The sequence below is a fragment of the Heterocephalus glaber genome, unplaced genomic scaffold, assembly GCF_053883595.1.
Source record: "Heterocephalus glaber isolate CG9 unplaced genomic scaffold, H.glaber_assembly_v1.0 deba00001124, whole genome shotgun sequence".
Lineage (NCBI taxonomy): Eukaryota > Metazoa > Chordata > Mammalia > Rodentia > Bathyergidae > Heterocephalus > Heterocephalus glaber.
The window spans coordinates 1,072,767-1,090,323 of record NW_028258197.1 but is presented as its reverse complement, the minus strand read 5'-3'; the positions used below and the strand labels follow the sequence as shown (position 1 = coordinate 1,090,323).

Genomic DNA, 17,557 nt, shown 5'->3' with positions numbered 1-17,557 from the left:
TGATGGCAAGTATTCTGAAGGGGATTAATGGTAATGTGTCCTTTACTATAATTTTTTGGGGGAGCTACATCCCCAGCCTTTTACTATAATTTTTTAAAAATTCAAAGATTCACTGTATATTTTCATTACACCTTATATGTCACATTTTATTTACCCACTCCTCAGTTGATAGACATTTGTTTTCACTTTTTGACTATGAATAATGATGCTAATAATGTTGTTGTGTGAACATGTTTACTTTTCTTGGGAATATGCTTAGGAGTGGAATTTCTTGCTATCATAACTGTTACCTTTTGAGAGAAACTGTCTTCCAAATTGATTGCACTATTTAACATTTCCAGCAGCAAGTATAATGGTTCAATTTCTCCAAATCCTCACTGAAGTTCTCCTTTTGTCTATAGTTGTAGCCATCTTGGGGGTATGAAGTGTTATATCATTTCGACTGTACTTTCCTCATGACTAATAACACTGAGCATCTTTTCATGTGCTTACTACAGTATACTATATATAATATATAGTGTTTTTCATACTTTAAATAATTTGTTACTTTAATAGCAAAAAGAAAATTAATGGAATTCCCCCACACACTGGAATTTATTTATTTTTGGTACCAGGGATCGAACTCGGGTCCTTGCACTTGAGAGGCAGGCGGCGGACCCGAGCTAAATCCCCGCCCCCCCCCCACTGGAATTTATAATCACAAATAAGTGCTGAAGACAAAACAGGATTTACAGTTGCCCTTGTCCAATCATCTAGCACTTGAAGGGCACACCTACAGTCCAACAGTCAGGCTTGTTGACTCCCCTGACTGTAATAGGGGAGACCACACACAGGAATAGTGGAGTGTCTCACCAGAGGAAAAGATGGTTATTGTAGGATTATGGAGAGGGTGGCATTTGGAGAAATTTTAAAAAGTTTGATAGGATCAAAGAAACACAAAGCTATGTGAAAAGGAGTCAACATCAGCCCTGGAGTGCAAAAAGGACCCAGATCAATTTTTTTTAGAAGTACAAAGTTAAATGTGAAATGTTGTGTTCAGAAATCCCTGCTCAGAAATGCTACACTGGGGTTGGAAATTCGGGCTGCTTCTCTATGTTAAAGTGCCAGTTTCTCCAAACAAAGCTTATGGCTTCATTCTCACTGATAGAATTTCAAACAGCAAAATTTGTCAGCCTACAGCTTTAGAAAACAAGGTTTCTCAGTGAGTATTTTTTATAGTCACACAGAGAAAGGTTTTGTCTTCTGTTTTGTTTTTGGTACCGGGGATTGAACTTGGGTCCTTGCGCTTGCAAGGCAGACAAGAAAGTTTTGTTTTTGTTTTTTTTTTTAAATTCTTTTATTGGTACATTGTAGGTATACAACACAATTACATTTCTCATTGGGAATTGTATCTTTACATAATGCATCTTGGTTCTTATTTTTTCCCCATTCCTGGCCCTCCCTTCATGCCCTCCACCCTTCCCTATTTACAAAGACTTTATTTCCATTTTTTCCATTTCTCACCATTTTTCCTTTCCCTTCTTTCCTTTCCCCTGCCCCTCGCACTACCCCTACCCCTTTGGACCTTTTCTTCCTATTTTACATTTTCAATTGTTCATTCTAATCATTGGTACATTTTAGGTATACAATATAATGACATTTATCACTGGAAATTTGCACCTTTACATAGCCTCTCTTGGTTATTTTTCACCCTTGCCCAGCCCTCCCTTCAACCCCTCCAGTCCTCCCTATTTACAAAGATTTTGTTCCTATTTTTCCATTTTCTCATATTAATCCCATTCCCTTCTATCCTTTCCTCTAGCCCTCCCACTTCCTTCCCCTTTGCCCCTTTTCTTCCTATTTCACATGACCTATTATACATTTAGTCCTTATTTACACTTTCAGTTTCTCACACCAGAGAAACTATTCGGAATTTATTCATGTGTGTCCTATTTATTTCACTTAAGAGTATTGCCTCAATGTGGATCTACTTAGCTATAAATGTCTCTAATTTCTCATTTTTTATGGCTGAGTAGTACTCCATTTTATTAAAAAACCACATTTTCTTTATCCAGTCTCCAGTTGATGGGCATTTGGGCTGTTTCCAAGTTTTAGCTATTACAAACTGTGCTGCTATGAACATGGGCACACATATATCACTGTGGTATGATTCTTTTAATTCTTTGGGGAAGATCCCCAGCAGTGGAATAGCGGGGTCAAATGGGACTTCCAGTCCTAGTTCTTTGAGGTATCTCCATACTGATTTCCACAGTGGTTGCATCAGTCTACACTCCCACCAGCAGTGGAGCAGGGTTCCTCTTTCCCCACAGCCCCACCAGCATTTGTTATTGGTTGATTTCATGATAGCAGCCATTCTTTCTGGAGTGAAGTGGAATCTCAGCTTTGTTTTCATTTGCATCTCTCGAATGACCAGTGATGTTGAACATTTTTTCATGTATTTGCTATTTCTACTTCTTCAGACAAGAAAGTTTTTATGACACTTTAAGTTGGAATGTGTGCATGGGAGAAAAGTATCATTTCCTATTAACTTTCTGGCTGGTTTTCAGTGTCCCTAGCCCCAGTGCTTAGGGCTGCAACCCAGGTGTTGATAAATGCTAGCAAGTGCTCTACCATGGAGCCATGCCAGGGTCCCTTATCAAATGAGATTCCCACTGTTCCTAGACATGGTCCCTTACCTGTGTCTGTTTATCTGTGATCTGAGAGTTTTCCTTTCTCAGTCTAATATTTACTTTCCTGAGATAAATTCACAGGTGACTGAACCATCTCTAGAGACCTCATCAGGATCATGAAATCACTTACCTAAAAGGGAGCCTTGGAGACACAAAACTGGCTGAAGTATCATCCTATTAGGCTCAAATATGTGTTGTCTAACAGCTCTCAAGGAATGAAATGACACTACCAATTATTCCAGATCATTTGCTAATTTTCTGGTACTGCAGAGATGTTACTATTTATTCATCACTTTATTTTCTCTTTCAGAGTACACAGAAAAACTGCATTTCTTGACTTTCTTTGCAGTTGTGAGGAGAATGCTACTTCCAGGGTCATTCAGCAAAACAGCGCCTCTCCCAAGTTACTTAGAAGACATATAGTCTAGATGAGGTAGTTAGAAGGTGGAGAGAACTTTGTATAAGCAAAAATAAAACTTTTGTTCTTCTTGGTCCCTGAGATTTGGGGGTTTGTTACAGTAGCATAGGCTAGACCAGTGGTGGCAAACCTGTATGGCACACATGCTACAGCGGGCTGTCTGTATCATGCTGTTTGTATTATTGAAAATTCTAAAAGGTTCACCATCATGGGCCTAGACTATCAAGATTATAGTCAATGTTACTCTCCCATCTTTCTCATATCTAGGGAGCTTGCTGGGCATGGTGGTGCACACCTGTAATGCCAGCTACTCAGGAGGCTGATGCAGGAGGGATGCAAGTTCAAGGCCAATGTGGGAAACTTAACAAGAGCCTGTCTCAAAAAATTTTAAAGGGCTGGGACGGTAGGTATAGCTCAGTGATAGAATACTTATCTAGTACCGTACATGCAAGGCCCTGGGTTCAATTCCCAGTACCACCAAAACCAAACCAAAACAAATCCAGGAAACATGTATTTCCCTAAAATATGCATTGTCAGATTTTACAGCATAGTTCCAACAGAGCCAGCAGATGCTCAGAGTTCTCCAGACTATATTCTTGTCTTCACAGACTCACTGGCTCTGAGCTCCATGTCCTGGGACACAATGGCAGGCACTTACTGAATACTGACTTAGGTTGCCTTTCTTCTCTTCCTTTACAGAGGTCTACCATGAGCACAGAATTAAAAATAAATAGGGCCAGAGATTTAGCTCAGTGGTTCCGCTGGCTGCCTTGCAAGCGCAAGGTCCCAAGTTCGATCCCCAGTACCAAAAAAAAAAAAAATGGAGCAGGGCTGGGGTTTTAGCTCAGTGGTTCCGGCACCTGCCTCACAAGGGCAAGATCCCAAGTTTGATCCCCAGTACTAAAAGAAATAAAAATAAAAATAAATAAATGGAGGAGGGGTTGTATTTATTTAGGACACATGGCATCGGAAAAGAAGTAGTATACGAACCCCTCCCCCATCCTACATGTTGAGGCATAGGTTTGGGAAACCGATTTGGATCTTGAAATTTCTAGTCAGCTGTCAGAGCCTAGTGTTCAAACACCGATCTCCAAGTTGCGAGTTATCTGTCTTCCTCACTGCCAATAGTTACTGAATACTTTCTCTTTTCTTTTATGGTGGTACTGGGGATTGAATCCAGGGCCTTCACACTGATCTACATCCCCAGCCATTTTTTATTTTGAGACAGGGCCTCTGTAAGTTGTCTAGGCTGGTCCCAAACTTGTGATCCTCTTGCCTAGTCTTCAAGAGTGCTGGGATCACGCGTGTGTACCACACCTGGAAGACTACTGAATCCTGATAATTTCATCTCTTAACTCCTATGACTTGTGCCCTGTCCTCCCCTTCTCTGCAGTTCCTTAGTTCAAGTTTTTATTGCTTTACACCTTGATTATTCTATCAGATGATCTTCTTCCTCCTCTCACCACCCCCTCAGAGGCTTTCTCTCCATTGCCTGTCCTTCTGCAATGCAATTCTATTTTTTTTTTTTTTTTTTTGGTACCGAGGATTGAACTCGGGTCCTTGTGCTTGTGCACCAGGCGGCAGAACCACTGAGCTAAAACCCCGTCCCTCTGCAATGCAATTCTAATTGTGACTTCCTTCCACATATATCTTCCAAACTTTCAAACATGAGTATAAGGTCTAACATTTTTTTTTTTTGGTACTGGGGATCAAACTCGGGACCTCGTGCTTGCGCGGCAGGTGCCAGAACCACTGAGCTAAATCCCCAGCAAGGTCAAACATTTTTGCCAGACTCTCCCTGATCTGGCTCCTGCTTCCTTCTCTGGCCACATTTGCCACCATTCCTCATACATAACCCACCAACTTATAAACCCAAGTCAGGCATTCTTCATTCTCTGACATTTTCCCTCACCCTGGTGGCTCCCATCCAGGAAGAGCCAGTCATCTTCTCAGGCCTCCCAGTGTACCCAGCCCATCCCTGATCTCGCAGAACACTGTCAAGTATCTGGTTTATGAGGATGTTTAAGTACTATCTGTTTATGTGGTAGTCTCCTCTGGTACAGTACAAGCAATTTGAGAGTCATGCCTTTGGCACAGTAGATGCTCCATCTTTTGTGAACTGAGTAAGAAATATGTGACCAAATAGGAGATAAAGATGAATCCATTATGAATGGACTCATTATGTACTACAAAAAAAAAAAAATGTACGTACCAAAAAAAAAAAAAAGACAAATAGTGACAAATGTGATGGGCAGAGTCTAGTCCCCTAGCCAGTGTCTCTTAAACATGACCACAGGGGCAAACTAGGAAGAACTGAATTCATCACAAGAGGAAATTCATCTACATATGTTCAAGTTTTATTACAAAGTATGATGGGAAGAAAATACGGTACTTCTTATACAGGAGGCTGAAACAAAATGAAAGGGTGAAAATTAGGCTTAATGTACTTAAGAAGCAAGAAATAAAAGTCACAGAAGATTCCACTTTCGGGTGCTTTTGTAGTGCCTTCAGTGGAAATTCCTCTGCGTGGTTTCACAGCACAGTGTTAAAATTTTATTACAAGCCCTGTGTACATTCAGTCCTGTGAAAATATTTATAAAAGAAAAATGGTTACAGTACAGTTCGGCAAGGAGCAGCTTCCTCTTCACCTGACCAGGAGATGCTACAAAACCTACAGGACAGAGGGAAAGTTTAAATATATAAGAAGAAAGTAAGTTCAGACACACTAGGCTAAAGGGCACAGAGATTAGAGCTTAACATTTCAGAGAAGAAGAAATCCCCAACTTCTACATAGAGGTTTATACAATCATGCTACAAATTCACACTCAGAGAGGGGGCGAGGGAAAATCACTGACAGAGGGGTCATAAAATAAACAGGAACCAAAGCAAGTGATCCATAGTGGACTAAAGCAATTCGAAACTTCAAGTGAACAGTTTTCATAATGCAACCCAAGGTGTGAACATTTCTTTCAACAGTAGATTATTACAAGTTCATCTTCACTGGGTTGTCCCAAAGGTGGGTGCTTGCACATTTTCCAGCTGTCACACATTGTCAGCATCTTTCTTCTGGAGTTCAAACTTTCTTAGCTTATTTGTTCCTGGTTTGACACACCAGTCCAAGCCTCTTTTAGGAAGGCACCTTCATGTTTCCAAATTTTAAAAAATGACATCCAGAAAGTAGCCCAAGAGGCCTTGACCCATCCTATGTGGCCACCCAATTGATTCTGACCATTAGCAGCAGTGACAACAGTGGGAGGAGGAAAAGGTACAGGTGGGTGAGGTGGACAAGGCTCTGCAATACAAGACACTCTGGTGGCTACACAATCAGGGCAGAGAAGATAACTCCCAAAAAGCCTGGCCTATGGTTCTTGGTGACTTTGCTTAGCTCAGCTTTCTTCCAGAAAACCTAAGCTAAGTACCAAGCACGGCCCCCCTTCCTTGTCCTAGAGTACAGAGAGTAAAGGAAAAAGTGCGCTTCAAGGATTCTACTTCAACGGTAGCCCCTTGTCCCAAACCAGAAGTCAAAGGAACTGTCATATTCTCAAAGTGAGGAAGGTGGAGGTGCAGGTCTGGGCGGCCCTCCCTTTTTTGGTAAACCCTGCAGCTCCTATATGTCCTTACAGCCTAAGAATTCAGGGTCATGTAGCCGGGGATTTAGCTCAGTGGTGCCGCCACCTGCATCAAAAGCCCAAGGTCCTGAGTTTGATTCCCAGTACCAAAAGAAAAAAAAAAAAAAAAAGATTTCCTTCAGGGCCATGTTGCAGCAAGGAGAAAGTTCTATAGTGTAATGGTAAGAGAAAAGAAGAAGAAGGGGGAAAGGTCTACATGACTGTTTACCACCTCTGTACAAATCTACAGCTAAGAGGAACTATGGTCTGGAATTGCCATGGGATACCCAATGCTTGCAAATTTTCACCTATTTTCGCCTGCTGCAGGGAGGGGCTCCTTTCCTGAGCTGTCACCCTGTCCCATAGTTACCCAGCACCACAGATGCCTGATTAATAGTCTAGGAAGGTGACTGGTCTGAGGGCATGGTTTCACTCTACAGTCACACAAGTCTGAATGGTTCCCCACCTCAGACTTTACCTGGGCTTTAATATTTCCTCCCTTGATCCAAAGAAATACCACTGACTTTCTCCTACAACCTAAATCTTGTAAAATTCCAGCCATAACTATTGACAAACTGTTGTAGGAGTCTGAATTTTTAATGTTCTTATTAAATCTTAGCTAATTCTCTGAGAGCTGATCCTGGATCTGATACGAAGTTGTCACCCAGTTATCAAATATTGCCCCTCTTTACGTCCTGACCTCTCAGAGTCGTTCTTGGAAGGAGAGGGTCCCAACCTCTTGAGTGTAAAGGTCATGTCCTTGAATGCCCTGGACCCATTCAATTAGGCTCTCAGGCCTAACTGATCCAGCTTTCTGCCCTTCAGCAGGGCAGACCTGTTTTTGCCTGTGGCTTGGCCTGTCAAGAGCATCAGAGGGGACATCACAGCTGCCCCAGTGCCCAGAGGTGCCTCCACATAAAGCCCTAGCAGCTGGGACTTCAAAATGTCAGCCACCTGAAACCGGGCACATGTGTTTGCTGAGGGATCGGAGTCTCCTCTGGGCTCCAGATGGATGCAGAGGAACTGCACTGCAGAGCCTGAGGAAGGATGACAGGGCTGAGAGTCCACAGGGCAAGGAAAAACCATCATTCAAATCTATGCAATAACCACTGCTAATTAAATTTTCTGAATTAGCATTTTTCAAGTTTCAGTTGAGAAATTTCCTTGCCATTCAGACCAGGATTAGGTCCACTAAGAACTCAGTGGAGTACCTCACCCCGCCCCCCAATCAGGTCCAGCCACTGCTACCACTCAGACGCCCATCACAGACCTTCTCCATAGAAAGAAATGGGGCCTCCTAGGACAGCAGCTATCAGCTGACCTTGCTATCCTTGACAGGAGGACCCTGTAACCACTAGCAAATACAATTGAAAGCAGAGGAGGGGTCTGACCAAGAACTGCTTGCTTTGTTATCTCCAATTGATGCAGTGAAAATCTGGTGGTAAATGCAGGAGATGGCCACCCAAAATCCCACCATCAGAACAACAAAGTATGAAGCTCAAAGAAGGAAATACCGCATCTAAAAAACCCCTTTCCTTCAGGACAAGCCCCTGTGTAGTAAAGCAAGCTGTGACTTCTGGTATACAACTACATCAGCTGTGGAAAGGGAAGAGTCAACCAGAAGAGTTTAAAGAATGAGAAGAATGAAGTTAACTTATTTCCTGAGCAGGTGAGAGCCGAAGTGGACAAAACCATTGTCAGGCCTGCTACTCTCCTAATCTCAGGTGACTATCTCAGAAGGTTCCAAAAACCTTCAGGAACTTGACAGAGAATGATAGGCCAGGCAAACTCTCCTTAGTGCAAGTCCCAAACTGTCCACCCCAAGGACTCATCTAAAGTCAGAATTACACACAAGCCCCCTCCATGAAACCTATGTATGTAACGGAAACAGACACTTGCAGCCTGTAAGTCAACGGGTTACAGAAAACTACAAGTTCAATACTGCCCAGAAAGTAAATTGGCGTAGGAACGAATCTGACAGGTGCGAGTAGACCTTTTCACTGACTGACCCTGGGTCTATGATTCTTATGAAGCTAGGTACTTAATGGCTCTGGATCATCACAGCCAATTAGTCCATCCCCAGTTGACAGCTTCCTGTCTCCCCACTTCTAAAGAACCTGTACAGTGTCAGACACATAGACTTTTCCTCTTAGGAAGACTCTCTCACTCAGAGCACTTAATCCAAAGAGGGACCAATATTCCACCAGGCACAGGAAGCTCAATAAAGATAAATACCAAAGTTCAGCCTAGAGATCATTCTTACTTATCATTCAAGTCCCAGAATGGAGTGGCCTGGGGCTTACGACTAAAGGGAAAAACAAACTCTGAAACTAGGTACTGGAAATATGCTCTAAGTTCAGCTTTCCTGAAATGATTCCTCTCCAGCCTGCCCCCCTGCCCCCAATCGGCTGCCTATCTAAGCTCTACCATGTGCCCAAAAGGTACCAGTGAGGCCAGACACGGGAGCTTGTCTGTCCTGTGGGTAAAGAAGAGCCTTGAGAAGAGCCAGGCTGAGAAAATGTTGATGAGTTGGTAGACTTCAGAGCACCAGGGTGGTTTGGGACTCCTGGTCAGGTATGTGCCACTCTGTCAGTGACTCAGGAAGGCAAACTGCTCATAGGGTCAAGGACCCAGTACCTGCTCCAGGCACTGAGAGAAGAAAGGAAGATGCAAAAGGGGAGAACTATAAAACAAAAGAAGAGACTAGAAGAGTAATATTATTTTCATTAAAAAATTAGCCTGATAGATAAAAAATATACAAAGTTGAAATTTGTTAAAGACACTGACACCAGGAGGAAAGACAACTTCAAGTTGGCATTTGTTCCCACTTAAGTGCTAACAGGGACACGGACAGGTATAAGACATGGACCACTGCCTTGGGCAGCAAACAGACAGACACTGGGCCAGATAGATACAAACAGAGCCAGTGCTTGTACTGCTCATTAACGTTAAGAGCTGACAAACAAATATGTAGACATATTTAATTGAGAAAACATAGGAAAAGAAGAGAGAAAAATGTTAAAACTCAGCCCTGGGCTGAGGAAACGCCACATAGCACTGAATCCGGCAGAAAGAATGTTGGTTGACTGGCCGGACACTCATAGAGCAGCTTCTGGAAACAGTGGGTGCAAAGCAACAACAGACATACTGGCCACTGGAAATACATTTCTTCTTACTTGGAGTGGGGCAGAGGTGGAAAACACACAAGCCCCTGCCTTGTGGGTGAGTCGCCACTAACACTACACTCTGAGTATCTCCAGGCAGTTGTTATAGCAGATGGCGATCCAGTCAGGCTGAGTTGATGCCCACTGCACATTGTTGATCTCTCCTTCAGCTGTGTAGGCCAGGATAGGGTCCTCGATGGCTCGGGGCATTTGCTGGATGTCCCAGATGAGAGCCTGATGGTCATCCGCTAAGAACAACACAGACAGCAAGCAAGGTCAATTGGGGAATGTGGACAACAATCCCTGCATCTGGAGAGTGAGTCATAATTTACAAGCATTTACTCACCAAAACATCTGGGAAGGAGGTTTTATTTTAAGTCCTCATTTTATAGAGGAGGAAACAAAAATGTTAAGGTATTTGCCCCACACCACACAGCTATGCAGCTAGTGAGTGGCAGGGCCAGGACTCAAATCTGGCATTAACTCCATGTCCCAAATAACCCTGGGCTCCCTTAACCCTAACAAGGTTAGGATATTAGATCTAGATGGAATAGACATTAGAACTAGATAGGTTCTTCCTCACTGGAGTCAGGCATCAGGAGAGAACAATAGGATAAAAACAATCCCCAAGTGAGGCAGAGCGGCACACACATATAATCTCAGCATTCTGGAAGGCTGAGGCAGGAGGACTGCAAGTTCCAGGGCAGCCTGGGCAATTCAGCAACTTATTGAGACCCTGTCTCAAAATGTAAAAATTAAAAAGGCTCAGTGTTCCCTGTGTTCCACCCCCATACCTAGTATTGGGGAAAAAAACAGAGTCCAAACCATGATGTCATTTTTCAGCTACTAAAAATAGTTAAATGGTTAAAGATCCTTCTCTGACAATTCGATCTGAGTTTCCCGTTTTATGGACAATTGTGCTTCAAAGAAGTGCTATACAGAATGATGACCAAGATAAAGTGCTATGTGGACATGTACCTTTAAAATTTTTTTCCCAAGTAAAGGGCCATGGGAAACACCAAAAAAGAAGGTAATCATCTTTAAAAACATCCAAGCACATGAAAAAAATGACTAGAAAGCCAGGTGTGGTGGTGGCACACGCCTGTAATCCCAGCACTCTGGGAAAATGAAGTAGGAGGATTGCAAGTTTGAGACCAGTCTGGACAATTTAGGGATTTAGCAAGACCCTATCTCAAAAAAAAAAAAAAAAAGGCTTGGATATAGGCTCAATGTGAGGCCAGGCATGTGGTGCACATCTATAATCCCAGCACTTGGGAAGCTGAGGCAGGAGGAGGCGAGTTCGAGGCCAATGTGGGCTACATAGTCAGCTCAAGGCCAGCCTGAAGTACACAGCAAGACCCTGTCTCAAAAAACCAACCCCCCCCAAAACAAAAGACCCCCCCAAAAAAACCCCCACAAACCATATATATAAATATATATCTATCTCTCAATGTAAAAAAGCTCTGGGTTTAATCCCTGGTTACCCCCTCCCACCACCAAAGGCTAGAGGAAATATATCAAAATGGGAATGGTTAGATTGGCAAAGTTATGAGTTAGTTATATTTACTTTCTCTAGTTCTTAAATGATCTGTAAAGTTGCCAAGTTACTTTTTTTTTTTTTTTTGGCAGTACTAGGGAACCCCAACTGGCCAGGCTAACCACGGGCAACCCTGGCTTCCTACCAAGTTTATATGATGTGGGCAAGGTGCAAGATCCCACTCCCCAGTGGCCTATATATCCATCAATAGATGAATGGATAATGAAAATGTGGTGTTTATAAGCAACACAGTACTACTCTGCTATAAAGGAGGATAAACTTGAGTCATTTGTAGAAAACTGGAGGAACTGTGAGACCATAATGTTAGGTACAATAGACACACAGGTTAAATATCATATGATTTCTCTTATATAAGAAACCCAAACTATAAAGAGCAAAATCAAAGCTAGATAACAGGAAAAGGGGAGAAAGATCTCTTGCAAAAGGGAAGTGTACCAACAGATGAAGGGAGGAGAGAGAAAGAGGAGGGGAAAAGGATGAAAGAAAAGAATTAAGGTATGTTATGTACATGTACCAACTCTGCAAAAGGAACACAATCATTATGTATTGCAAACACATATTAAAAACAAAAACAAAAAAAACCACTCAGCACTTCTACTTGCCATAAAAGATGGGTGACACCATTCTCTCTCTCTCTTTTTTTCTCCTACCCTCCCTAACTAAACCTCTGGACAAAAAGGGAGCAACAATGAAGGCAGATCACAGTCTGGGGTACAGGTTGCAGTGGGCCCCAAACTGCTCCTCAATGCGATGCATGGGCAGAGAGGCAAAAATGGAAGATGTTTCCTGCCCATCAAATTAAAGCTAAGAAAAAAAAAAATTAAAGCTAAGATGGCAGAAAAATCAAACCACATTCTTCTTTGGCTCCATAATGAACAAGGTTTGTCATAAGTCTACTAATTAGTGAGGAGGGAAAAAAGCATGTTAGAAGGAAGCTTGATGCACTGAAAAACACATATAAAATATAATAGGGCTAAAATGGAATGCAGTATGTGTAGAATAAAGGGATATATTCATAGTGGGGGAGATGTATTTGCACATGTATCAAAAGGATCTGGGAGGAGACACCCAACTGTAGTTAAAGGTCACCTATGGAAAGTGGGACAAAGGTGGAACAATGAGAAAAGATGATTTTTACCTTCCTGTTTACTATACCTCCCAACCCAATCTCTCTCTCTCTCTCTCTCTCTCTCTCTCTCTCTCTCTCTCTCTCTCTCGCTCACTTTCGCTCTCTCTTTCTTTCTTCTGGTTGTACTAGGGAATGAATGTAGAAGTGCTCTGCCACTATGGTACATCCCCAGCCCTTTTGATATTTTATTTTGAGATAGGGTCTCATTAAGTCACTAAGTTCCTAAGGCTGGGTTTGAACTTATGATCTTTCTGCTTTGGCTTCTTGAGCAGCTAGGACTACAGGCATGAACTACTGAGTCCCAGCAGTTAACATCGATAAGAACTCTCTCTACATTATTTTCACTTTTTTTCCTGGTTTTTTGAGACAGGGTCTCGGTATGTAGTTCAGGCTGACTATATAGCCCAGGCTGGCCTCGAACTTGTGGTGACCCTCTTGCCTCAGCCTTCCAAGTGCTGGGATTATAGCCATGTACCACCATGCCTGGCATTATTTTTACTTTTAATAATAGACTTACATTATTTCTAGAATAAAAGCTAACTTACAACCAGCATATTTTCAAGGGGTATTCTTTTTGGTGTAAAAAATGATGACATGGGAACAAGTCACACATCATTGACCAGGGAAGGCTACATGGCCCTCAATACATTCAGAGCTTCCTGCAGATTCATTATAGTGAAGTCTGAAAGGTGTAAGGAGATGCTAACCTTGGCATTCCCAAAGATTCTGTATGAACCTAGATTTCCAGAAGGACAGTTCGAGGCACAGGCCTATATCTGATACACATTGTCATTAGTATATGTGGAACAAGCTGGGTGCAGTGGTGCACTCCTGTAATCCCAGCACCTGGGAGGCTGAAGCAGGAAGACCACCATGAATTCGAGGACAGCCTGGGCTATACAGTGAGACTCTGTCTCAAAAGAAAAAAAAAAAATTAGTATTTGTGGAAGAGACTCTGCCCAACAGGGGTACAAGATCATCTGGAAATGTGGAATGCTTCAATTTCACAGTGTGGCAAGGGCCCTGAGTGAGTCACTCTGTGTAAATCTCTCAAAGCTGTTGTTGGAAAACAGTAAGGATTACATTTCTAAGGTTCCAAGAGTGGCAGATTCCTTGCTACCCCATGTTATTTTCTCCCCAACTTGGTTACCTGCAGTGCAGATGTGGCAGGATGAATGTGGGGCCCAAGCAATGCCATTGACACATGCCCGGTGGTTGTTTAACCTGGCGACAGGTGTGCAGGGAACGCGGACATCCAGAATCACCACCTGTAGAAAAACAAGTAAAAGGGCCCGGAACCACAAGGTATGACCAAACAAACAAAGAAAAAACCACACACAAAATTTTTCTCAAACATAACTTTTTTTTTGGTACCGGGGATCAAACTCCGGTCTTTGCGCTTGTGAGGCAGGTGGCAGAACCACTGAGCTAAATCCCCGGCCCTCAAACATAACTTTTTCATTGTGCATTTAAATAATATTAGACAGGGTTTCCTCAGGTTTGAGGAATAAGAAAACTAGAAGAATGTATAGTCCCTATACATTGGACAACACTGGCCTTTAAGCTGACAGGGAAAAGGGGAAGCAGAAGTAGGCAACATGAGTTTGGATAAGTCCTGAGTCCCAGCAGTTAATAGCGATAAGAACTCTCTGCATCTCATCAGGGCAACATGAGAGCCTCATCAAAGCAGAACTGGGAATGTAAGAAGTCTGAAGTGTAAGCCTCACTAAAACAAGGTCAATCCCTGGATCCTCTTCACCTATAATTCACTACTTTTATTGAGTAATACACTAGAGAGAGTTCCTTTTTCTACATCTCTTTGCTGAAGCTGGATGAATCTGTCCAGAATGTAGAAGGGGGAACCAGCTTGTTTTTTCACCCAGCCCGAATACACAAACGATTTATATCACTCTGTAAATATTGCTTATCTTGGCTCTAAATCTAACACTCCAGGTATTAGAAGTTTTAACACAGTCCTTGTTCTACATCAGGCTTTCTCAATCTCAGCACTATCGACATTCTGGGTAGGATAATACTTTGTTGGAGAATATCCTGTGCACTGTAGGATGTTTAGCAGTATCCCTGGTTTCTATCTGGTAGATGCCAGGAGCATTACCCTCCTCCTCCCAAGTTGTCACAACCAAAAATATCTCCAGATTTTCCAAAAATTCCCTGGGAGAAACACTGCGACCAGCTAAGAACCAGTCTTCGAGATACACTAAGTAGTGTTCGTGTTAGGTGCCAGGGCCTTGTTAGACTACTTGGGGTGCTCACCTCCATTCCATCCATGGCCATGGTGGCCAGGTAGTTAGGGTCCTGTTTGTTCCAGCAGAGACGAAGCAGTGGGTGATGCTGCGGGTCTTCATAAATGATGGTGCTGTGTTCCAGATGGCGGAGGTCAAACATCCGCACTGAGCCATCAGCGCCCACAGAGGCAAACATGTCCCGGCCACCTCCAGCTCGGCTAAATGCAATATCATAGACCTGTTGGTGATCAAGTAAGAAATTTCAGTAAGATTCAGATCTGTCACCTCCTTTGGCTATAGGAGGGAAATCCACCACCTCCAGTTCATCTGAACTCCAGCTCATGACACAGAAGCAGGTAAATGAAGCCTAAATAGTTAGTCTGTAGGTACTGGAACCCTAGACCTCTACCACCAATGGCTTCTCAAAAGTGAAGTTCATTCTGCTACAGACATTGTCTGCCTTCTTCCCACTAGCTGCTTTTCAAGTCTTCTTCCAAACCCTAATAAACAAAAGGCACATGCAACCTAACTGGCAGAACACAAACAACTCTGAGCAAAGATTTGCTACACATAGGCTCAGAGGAAGCCAGAGCAAGTGGCTGTCTTCTGCCGTACTCCAAGATTGAGACATTGATTTTCTGGGCTTAGGTGGTTTTCATTTATATGCAATCACAGGTATACATGACCACAGTGACCTGTCTTTCCCAACCAATAGCAAATCAGCTATAATGCCCCCACAATCCAATCATCTCTCAAAGGTCCTGCCTATGCCCCCATGAGGCTTTAGAGACATCTAGATATTAACATAATTCTGCCCCGGGCCCCCCAAAAGATCCATGAACATCTCTTTATGCAAAGTGCATACAGTCCATCTCTAAGAGTTGCCAAAGTTCTAATACTTCTAGCATTGCTGAAAAATCCAAGTCCCAAGTCTCCTTTGAGTCTCAAAGCAAACTCTTGGTCGTGAGTCCCTATAAAAATCAAAAGAAAGTTAAACACTGCCAACATGGCACAGGGTAAACATTTTCATTCCAAAAGGAAAAAATAGGGGAATAGAGCCCAATGGGACCAACTCAAGACCAAAACTCAGCAGGGTAAACATTAAATCCTATAGTTCCATGTCCAGCACCCAGGGCAAGTTATGACAATGACATGTACTCCAAAGGGCTTGGGCAGCCCTGTCCCTACAACATTGCCAGTGGTTGCAGCTCTCATGGTCTCTCTCTCAGGCTGGTTTTGCCCACTCCTTGTAGCTTTCTTCAGATGTTCCATGTTTCTGGCTTCTCCAATTTTCTGGAGTCTCCATACACTTTCAGCTTCACTTTCACAGTTTCACATATTGCCTTCTCAGGGGCAGTGTCTGACCTGCCAGGCCTTCTTCTGGTATCTGGGCAGAAACCTTTCTGACCTCACAACTCTTGCATTCTCCAGGGCTGTAAAACCAGCACCACGTGGACCAGTGCCAAGATCTGCTGCTGTCTTCGGCAACAGCCTGGCCCTTTTGCGTCATGGCTGTAGGGACTTCTGAGTGTCTGGACAGCTAAACATTGTGAACTGAATGCAGGGGAACAAATTCCCTAGGCATCCATTCTCAAGTATGGTGCCCTAGGGCTTTCTTCTCAAAGCAAAGTCTTTAGCTTTTGCAATTTTAAGCCTGAGAAGGGTAGGGCCTTTCTGTTTCCCCACAAGCTCTAAAGTCATCCTTTCTATTGACCTGTTTAAAGTATGTGGCTTCATTTTGATACTAATCTTTTCAGTAAGCAAATTCTCCTCTGCTCCATCTTTGCAGAAGCTTGCTTTATGGCAGAACTGAAAACTTTTAACATCACTCAGCTATGCCATTTGCTCTTGATTCTCAATGTACAGCTGGTGGAAAAGCCTCTGACAATACCCATGTCACAGCCTAAATGTTGGGCTGCCTTGAGATTTCCTCTCCCAGATTAATCTGTCACCCTTAATCTAAGTTTTCTGCAGTCTCAGGACATGAGCAAAATGTAGACAAATTTTCTGCCAGAGCACAACACACATGGTGTCCAGCTGGCAATGGAGTCTTTCTTCCCACCTGAGACCTTCTGAGCCTGGTCGTTTCCACCTGCTTTTTTTTTTTCTTTTTTAATCAGCACTCTAGTTGTCTGAGCTCTGACCAGAATCTTCCATGAAGCTTGGCTTACAGCATTTTGGGGTTGCTTGTCCAGCTGGCCTCTCCAAACCTTTTCAAACTCCTCACATGAGCCAGTTCCAAAGGCTTCTAAACCACATGGTCAGGTTGTCTCACAGCAATGACCTCATTTCTCTGTTACCAAAATCTGTCTTAGTCACTTTCTTCATTGCTGGGACCAAATATCTGACACTTATAACTTAAAGGAGAGGTTTATTTTGGCTCATAGTTTGTAAGGTTTCAGTCCACTGTGGCTGGCTCCAAGGCAGTACGGCATGGTAGAAGGACATGGCTGAGGAGCATTGTTCATGGCAATCACTTCTCGGCCTTTTGGCTAAGATCAAGTGTAGAATTGTTCATGGGAAGGGGGTCAACAAGCAGAGAGAGAGGGTGTCAAAGGAGAAGCCAGGGAGGGAGATAAACCCTTCCAGGCCATACCCATAGTGACACAGCTCTTCCAACCAGACTCTACCTTCTAACAACAAGCCAGTTAGAGGTCTATATAATCCAATCATCTTCCAAAAGTCCCATCTTTGGGCACATGAGGCTTTGAGAGGACATTTAGGTAACCATAACAATAATTGAATCAATGTTGGTTTTGAATCAC

The 17,557-nt window shown here is 43.0% G+C and overlaps 1 protein-coding gene across 2 annotated transcripts in view; it reads right to left on the bottom strand.

Moving 5' to 3' along the window:
* Positions 1-5,422: 5,422 nt before the first annotated feature.
* Positions 5,423-17,557, bottom strand: part of Dcaf7 (DDB1 and CUL4 associated factor 7) — a 31,851-nt gene continuing 19,716 nt past the window's right edge. The window contains exons 5-8 of one of the 2 annotated variants that reach the window (XR_206252.3): positions 14,821-15,030; positions 13,697-13,814; positions 9,872-10,107; positions 5,423-5,494 (exon numbers count right to left, since the gene is read on the bottom strand). Coding sequence is in view for 1 of the 2 variants with exons in the window: in XM_004868605.4 (XP_004868662.1) it covers positions 9,935-10,107; positions 13,697-13,814; positions 14,821-15,030 (501 nt within the window). In the remaining variant the exon portion in view is untranslated. Of the gene's footprint in view, positions 10,108-13,696; positions 13,815-14,820; positions 15,031-17,557 lie in introns of both variants that reach the window. The other variant, XM_004868605.4, reaches the window with a different exon arrangement.